The sequence below is a fragment of the Vidua macroura genome, chromosome 3, assembly GCF_024509145.1.
Source record: "Vidua macroura isolate BioBank_ID:100142 chromosome 3, ASM2450914v1, whole genome shotgun sequence".
Classification (NCBI taxonomy): Eukaryota; Metazoa; Chordata; class Aves; order Passeriformes; family Viduidae; genus Vidua; species Vidua macroura.
Genome location: NC_071573.1, coordinates 49,461,518 through 49,469,056, shown reverse-complemented (window position 1 = coordinate 49,469,056; position 7,539 = coordinate 49,461,518). Strand labels below are relative to the sequence as shown.

At 41.0% G+C, this 7,539-nt stretch overlaps 1 protein-coding gene across 2 annotated transcripts in view; it reads left to right on the top strand.

The window, feature by feature from the left end:
• The first annotated feature begins 5,034 nt into the window (after positions 1 to 5,034).
• ADGB (androglobin) overlaps positions 5,035 to 7,539 on the top strand; it is a 98,173-nt gene continuing 95,668 nt past the window's right edge. For both annotated transcript variants that reach the window (XM_053973252.1, XM_053973250.1), the window contains exon 1: positions 5,035 to 5,130. In XM_053973252.1, the coding sequence (XP_053829227.1) occupies positions 5,069 to 5,130 (62 nt within the window). In that variant the 5' untranslated portion in view covers positions 5,035 to 5,068. The remainder of the gene's footprint in view (positions 5,131 to 7,539) is intronic.

Below are 7,539 nucleotides of genomic sequence, written 5' to 3'. Positions count from 1 at the left end.
TTGTTATATTTCCTTTCTTCCATACAGCTGAGAGGGGAGTGATACAGTGGCTTTGGTTGGCACCTACTATCCAGCCAGGGTCAACCCACCACACAAGGAAAACTACTTCACTTGAAACTTAAAGAATTGTTGTTTTCAATGGCACTTTGCCACAAGATCCCCAAAATCACTGCTTTCTTCTATTTTATAGTTTAAGGAGCAAGAATTTTCTATCAGATTGTCTTCCAGGATGCCATTTCATTTCATTGGGTTATTGTTTTAAGCACAATTAGATCAGATGACTTATAGCTCAAATGGCTGGGATGGCACTTAGCATATGGATGATGGCATAAGTGTGATAATAATTGTGTAATTTTTGAGAGTTTCAGAAGTTAGAGAATGTAAACCGTTGTAGATTTTATTACTTAGAGAAGACAATATATTTTTATTTGGTTAAAACAAGTTAGAAGACATCTTACATCAGTTAGATGTAAGATACCTTGTTTCTAACTTTTCATGAAGAATGTTAAACATGTTTCTATTAAAACATATTTATCCAGCAATCTTACATTTTGCATTTTTCAAATAGTACAGCTTTTTGCTTTTGGTCTGCATATACAACTGCAACCGCACTTAAAACACACTAAAGTTAATTACTGTTAAAAAGGATTTGCTGTGATCAGCAGTATGCCTTTACTTAGAACAAGAAGACTTAACTTTTTAAATCTCCTGCAAAAATGTTACATTCTTAATTATAAAAAATGATAAAAATGAAAGTAAGTAAAACAGTGTACTAAGAGATTTAATAGGTTGTGCAGTTCCGTAGTCTACACTACATTACGATTGTGTAGTCTCAATTTAAAAACAAATGCCCTTCTGTCCCTCAGGCTACTGCCACAATTTCACTGTATCTTTTTAGCCAAATATCTAGAATTTTTGAAAGAGGTAATACTGCTTCCTCTGTCCATATCCAAATTTTTTAACAGTTCCAATAGTTTAGAAAATCACAGTTGTCTTACTTAACTCCAGATTTCAGATAGAGTTTTCACACTGTATCAAACCCAGAAAGTCTTTCCGTTTGATGTAGAAAGATATTCCTGTATCATCGAATGTAAATTTACAAAAGAAAGGCAGTGGCTCTGCATGATTCCCTGAGGCATTTTGATTTTCCTCTGCTGCCTGCTCTTGGGGCATACACTGTTATATCCCTATAGATATAGGGATATTAGAGTGGAGAGATAATCCAAGTTGTGGTGATCCTCAGTTCACACTTTTACCTGAATAAGTGCTCTGAGCAGTCCCATGGGACTTGATGGTATTGCTGTATTTAAATTGGGACTAGAACAACTGCTTGATATTTAACAGAATGTTTTGGGTCTGTGTTTCTCCAAAATGAGATTATAGCATGACAATGTGATATAATGGTGCTCTAGCAAATAAAGAACTTGAAAATAAAAAAGGTAAGTGGAAATAGTAACATAGGACTCTGATGAACCCCACATTTCTGGCAGTGTGTCAAATTCAAGAGAGTCTGGAATGTTGGAAAAACGATGTCCCTGACAAAATCAGATGAGACATGTTACCATAAGATATTTTAGAAATGGCATTGAAGTCCTGTGCTTAGGCAAAAACTATTTTCTATTATGCAGCTGGCTGTGATTTTTTCCCCCTACCTTGTCTTATTCCATAGTTTACCCAAGAAAACTCTCATCATTCACTTTACTCCCTAGCCTCACATTAAGAGTTAACAGACTAGAGCTGCCTGTGCATAGTTTCAGTCCATCTATTTGAGGATGGTTTTGCTCAAATTCAGTTCCCTGGCCTATGTCACCTCAGTGACTGACTGTTCCCGACTCAGTGCACAGACTGCTCCTCCCAGGCTTTATCACATACTGCAGTGTTTTCATTTTCTCAGGCATTAACATTCACCACTCACAATTGTTCTTTTTTTGATTACCCTTCACTATTTTCCTGATCCTTCACTGCCTGCTCTAAATGAAATGCCAGTGCACTTCTGTCCTCCTCTGTTCGCTATTTCCCACTGATCTGTACTTTTCTTGCATCTCTTCCACCTGCTCTTTCACTTAGCAAGCAGATAAAAGAGAGTATTGTAAGTTAAAGAGTAATGAGTTTTTTTAATCTGTTAAAAGCATTAATTTCAGAACCTAGATTTTCCCATAATTTGATAAAAAGACATGGGGGAAAAAGTCTCAAAAATACAACACCAAAATCCTTTCATCTTGTGAGTGTTGCAACCTCACGCTTGAAAATGAAGCATCTCTTTTTACAGAAGCCTCTAGCTGATTTTGACCTTAACCCATTTTTTCATGGAAAATGTCTCAGAACCACAGAATAGGTAAGGCCAGAAGTGGTCTTGAAGGATTGTGTAGTCTTACACCTGTGCTCAGACCTTGAGCAGGTTGCTCATGGTTTGATAAAAGCTGCACAGTCTTGTTGGAAAACCTGTTCAGTGTTTGACCACCTTCACTGTAATTAAAAATAAAATTTTATTTTAAAGAGGAATTTCTTGTATTTAAATTCTCACATTGATTCTAATCCTGTCACTTGGCATCTCTGAGATGAATGCATGTCTTTAGCCTACTCATCAGTTTTTCTAGACATTCTGCTTTGCCCCAATCCCACACTCCTTCTCCTAAGGCAAAAGCTTTTACTCTCTTGTTCTGAAGTCCTTGTGCCCTCTGTAAAATCAGAGGAGACTTAAGTCTGAGCTCCAAGACCCCTGAGGGCTTTTGGTGGTGTTGCTGTTCATAGTTACTCTTTTTCTATTCTCTCCAACTACTATGTCTTGCTGTAAAAAAGTACAAAATACTTAAGATTGAAAGGCTGCTTTCCTGTAAGTGACTTGCATGTGCTGTAGCTGTTGCTGGCATGCTTTCAGGGAAAAACAAAGAAGCTAGTGTCCTGAATGGTACCTTAGAAGAATGATGACCAGAAGGTCATCCATCCATTGCTAATCAGTACGTCCTACCTTAGTATTTATTTCATGACATCTCAATGGGTTCCTAACACTTGTTTTGTTGTCTTGTGCATTTTCTGTCAGGCTGCCTCTACCCTAACAATTTCTTCCCTTCAGGGAGTGTCTGTCAGATATACTTCATGGCTCGAGACATTAGGGCAGCGAAACAGCTGATGTGACCTTACAGATGCTTTGCCAGTTAGAAAACTAGCTTGTTTGAAATTCAGATTAATTTCTCTTTCCAAACAAGCTGTCCTTGTCATTGCTGTTAGGTTATGTAATTCTAAATGAACTTCTTGCATAAATAAAAAGATGTAACTTGATGGATGTTAAACTTGAGATGTTTTTTTCCTTCACAAAACACCTAGATACCTGCTTTTAATGCCATCACTCTTAGCAAACAAACTTACTGTAGGATTTTAAGGTAAAGGTCAGGTCCATTCTGAACTTCCTATGTAGTAACTGTCATTAACAGAGCAAAGAATTAAAGGCTCTGTACTTAAATATGCTTTTCTGATTTCTGTTTTTCCTCCTCTACCACCCCAAAATGTTTACAGACCTAGGCACTCAAACTTCAGTTACTTTTATGTTGCCATTCACCTAAGTGTACCGTGAAAGTTGTATTTGCTGGGATGCTGCAAACCTTGTTGGTCATCTGCAGGGGGATCAAGAAGGAAGTTTTCCTACTATGAAAACTTTCATAAATGCCTCTTACATTTATATATATCTTTCATAGTTACTTTTCCATAGTATTTTCTCTGTCCAGTAAGTATAGGAAAGTAAAGGGGATTCAGAGGAATAGAAAGTCTGTAATTTCCATGGTCTTTTTATCTGCATTCTGGGTCACAAACTGAATCCTGACTTCCATCTACAGGTTTGCATCAGCATCCAGCAAGATGTTGAGGTGAACAGCCCTGTGCTGGTACTGAAGAGGTGTAGCCAGATGTTTAAACTCATCTCTTTCTCTCCTATTTTCATCTGTTTGCCCTAATCAATGTTTGATAGCATAACTGTATGAAGAGAAGACCAGTTGTTCAGTTTGAAAAGAAATAAATAAAATTGAAATGTTTACTTGGCTCTCAAGTGAGAAGTGTCCCAAAGTACCTTGTTTAAAATGGATGCTGTTGGACATAACGCCAAAGGAAATGCCAAACTGTGGAAGAATTCTGCCCTTTAAAATTTGAGTGTATATCTGGCTGCCTGTCATCTCAATATAAATCAAGATCTGAAATTTGTCTAAAACAAGCCTCTAGATGTAGCAACATCTGCCTATTTTTCCTCCTATTTTTAATCTACTCATGCCCTCTGCAATTTGACAAATAGATTCACATTGATTTTTTACATTTGAAAAAGCTTGAATAAGAATAAGCAAAGTATATTCTATTTTATTAAGGATTTTTCATCATTCACTACAACTATCCGCTGAATTCAAAACCAGCAGACTAAAGCTAATTTTATCTGACCTTGGTGGAACAGCATTCACTTTGGTAATCATGGGCTTTATAGCAGGAGTTAGTTAATTGCCTCAATCTGAAATTAAAAAGAAAATAAAGACTTGCATAATCTAGCTTTAAAATTTCTCTAGGCTGCCAGGACAGAGCTGACTCATAGTCAAGTTCCATCGACCAAGGCCCCCAGGTCCCTTCCTGCAGTGCTGCTGTCCAGCCCGTTTCCCAGTCTTGTCCATACATCCAGGGTTGCTCTGTCCCAGGTGCAGAATCCAGCACTGGTCTTGGGCAAACTTCATACAAGTGGTGATGGCCCAGTCCCCTTACTTGTCCAGGTCTCTCTGCAGGGCCTCTCTGTCTTCGACGGAGTCGACAGCTTCTCACAACTGATTATCACCGGCCAGCAGACGAACTACGTTCTTTGGACGGATTCCTGAAGCTGCCGCAGAAAGCGGTATCTGTTACTCTCGAAACCAAACCTTTGCCCGCATAGCCATTCCACGCCGTTCCTTTGGCTCCTCGAGCCCGAAGCGGGCGGCAGGGGCCGTGCCCGGGCTGGGGCGGCTCGGGCGCTCGCCCTCACCCCTGAGCCGCCCTCAGCCCCGCCCGCGGTCCGCGGGGTCGCCCGGCAACGCGGCGGACGCGGCGGCACCGGCCCGCGGCCATGGCCTCAAAGGCGGGCAAGAAGAAGGAGCTCTCCGTCCGCGCCACCGCCTCCTCCAAAACGTGAGAGCCCCGGGAGAGAGGGAGGGTGGGCGCAGGAGGATGGCAGCCCCGCCGGCCGGCCCAACACGGGCGGCGTGCCTGGAGACACCCCGTGCCCGGCCTGGGCTGCTGCGGCCGGCCGGGAGCTTCCCCCGAGGCTTCTCTCCTCGGGCCGGGCGGCCGTCGAGGCCGGCGGGCACCTGTGCGAGGCGGCCCTGTCGCCGTGACACCGGCCGGACACGGGTGCGTGGCCGTAAGCGCCGTGCGGGCAAACGGCTTGTACTGAGAAAGTTCACTTGCTCGTGTGGGTGCTTTGTTAAAAGTAGTTTCTAAAGCCGAGATGGGGTTTGGTTGTTCTTGGGTTTTTGTTTGTTTCTTCAAACTGGGGGCCCAGCTCGTGTGGAAATTGTGCTCTCTCCCTGTGAGATCCTTGGGGCGCTCCTGCCGGGTAGCGCCATCCTGCCCCGCCGGCGCCGCGCGTGTCCTGGGGCGCCCCTGGTCTGGCACGTAGACGTCGGACCTTGCACACAGCAAGGGCAACGAAGCCTTCAGCTGCTGCTCGGCAGCTATCAGAAGTTAAGAGGTTAAGAGCTCACTGAAATGATTTTGGGTTTAAAAGAACCTCAAATCTGTCAACCAGGACAATAATTTTGGGAATGGGGGCGCTCTATTTTCGTCAGGGAGAGGAACCAAACTAGCTGCAGTTTTGGAGACAAAATTATTAATGACGGTTATAGCACATCAATTTTCCTTACAGAAAGGAAAGAAAATTCCCAGTGTCTGGAAGGTTTGCTTTATGTTATGAGGAATCTGAGGAAAACAATTATGATAAAGAAAATAATTCTTCCTATTAATTTCTTGAATATTTCTGTGTAAGTATCATCTCTTGAGTTATTTTTAAATGATTTGCTATCTGCTGGGTGTTTAGTGTGAATTTGTATATTTCTGTGTAAATGTCTATTTCTTCCTGAAAAGACAAATAAATAGAGAACATGGACATTCACTGTCACTGTTTTGACTTTTGAGTTTTGTTTCTATGGTGTTAGCAGCTTTCTCATCCTAATGTAAGCCTGAATGCATGGTGTTGTCAGGATTCAAATGAAAAAGCTATCTCATGTATGTGCTTATGGCCTTTTTCTTTCTGCCATACATGAAGGTTTCAGTTGTATCACTAACTTGTCTCCTGAAGTCAATCTCAAATGCCTCTTTGTGCTTATTTCATATCTAGTTACACAGCCTTTACTACGCAGTGGTTTCTTATATTTTCATGTTTCTACTTTATATTTCACACCTCGATTCCCATTTTGCTACCTTTTCTGTTGCAGGCTGCCAGTATCTAGTTCCTTCTCCTCACTGCACCCTTTGCTTAGTAACTCTGTTGTTGTTCTTGTTTTGGCCAGGGAAGTGGTCACAGCACCAAGCCTGAGAGAGTTCAAGAAGTATTTGGACACCATTCCTGGGCACATGGAGTGACTCTTGGGGTGTCCAGTACAGGGCCAGGAGTTGGATTTTGATGATCCTAGTGGAATCCAACTGAGAATATTCTCTGATTCTCTTTGATGTCTGTGTTCATTCTGTTCAGGATGTTTATGAGGCAGAGACAATTATTGTAAAAATTTTATGTAAATTTATGAGAACCTAAGTAATGTAACTATTCCTGTATTTGAAAGAGAAATGGATATTTGCAGCCTGCCTGAGAAAATGTTGCCTTGTAAGTTTAGTATTCTGTTGTAATTGCAAGATAGATTTTCCATTTTATTTTAGAACAAAGCTTGCAGTTGCAAGGATAAAAAATGTTAAAAATACTTTGTCTTTTGACTAATACTGTCCTCCTGATAGTAAATGTGACTTGTTTTTCATATGTCTCTAATGATCAAAATACTAAATAGAAGTAATATAAAAAGGAAAAAGACTAATTTTTCTTTAATCAATTTGTAAAAGAAATCCTGAAATCTGTCAGTGCTTTCCAAAAAGGAATTAGTGTTATAATTTCATCTGTTGTGGATGAAATTAATGCAGAAATCCTCCGAGAGCAATGTGTACAAACATCTGCACAATGTATTTTGATCACCTTAAAATCACTTTTCTCGATTTCTAGTGAAATCAGGCTTCATTTTTTTTCCCCCACAAGTGTTTAGAACAGCCAGGACAGTACGTCTGCACTTTGGAAAATCAATCAGGATTATGGGTGGATATATTGCATTGTTAGAGTGGGACCTCAGAAACATACGGAGAAGGCAGGAAAATTCCTCTGGACTTGCTAGCCAGATTTCCATTGGGTCTCTGCAGGATATTCCATTGGGCCTCTCTTCATTATTGCTTTCTAATTAGATAGCAGTTCCCTCAGGAGCTGGGCAGCTGCTGAAGAGCTCAAAAGAACTGCTGCCCTTACAGCTTTTCTTATTTGTACCATTAGAGGCTACCGAGAAT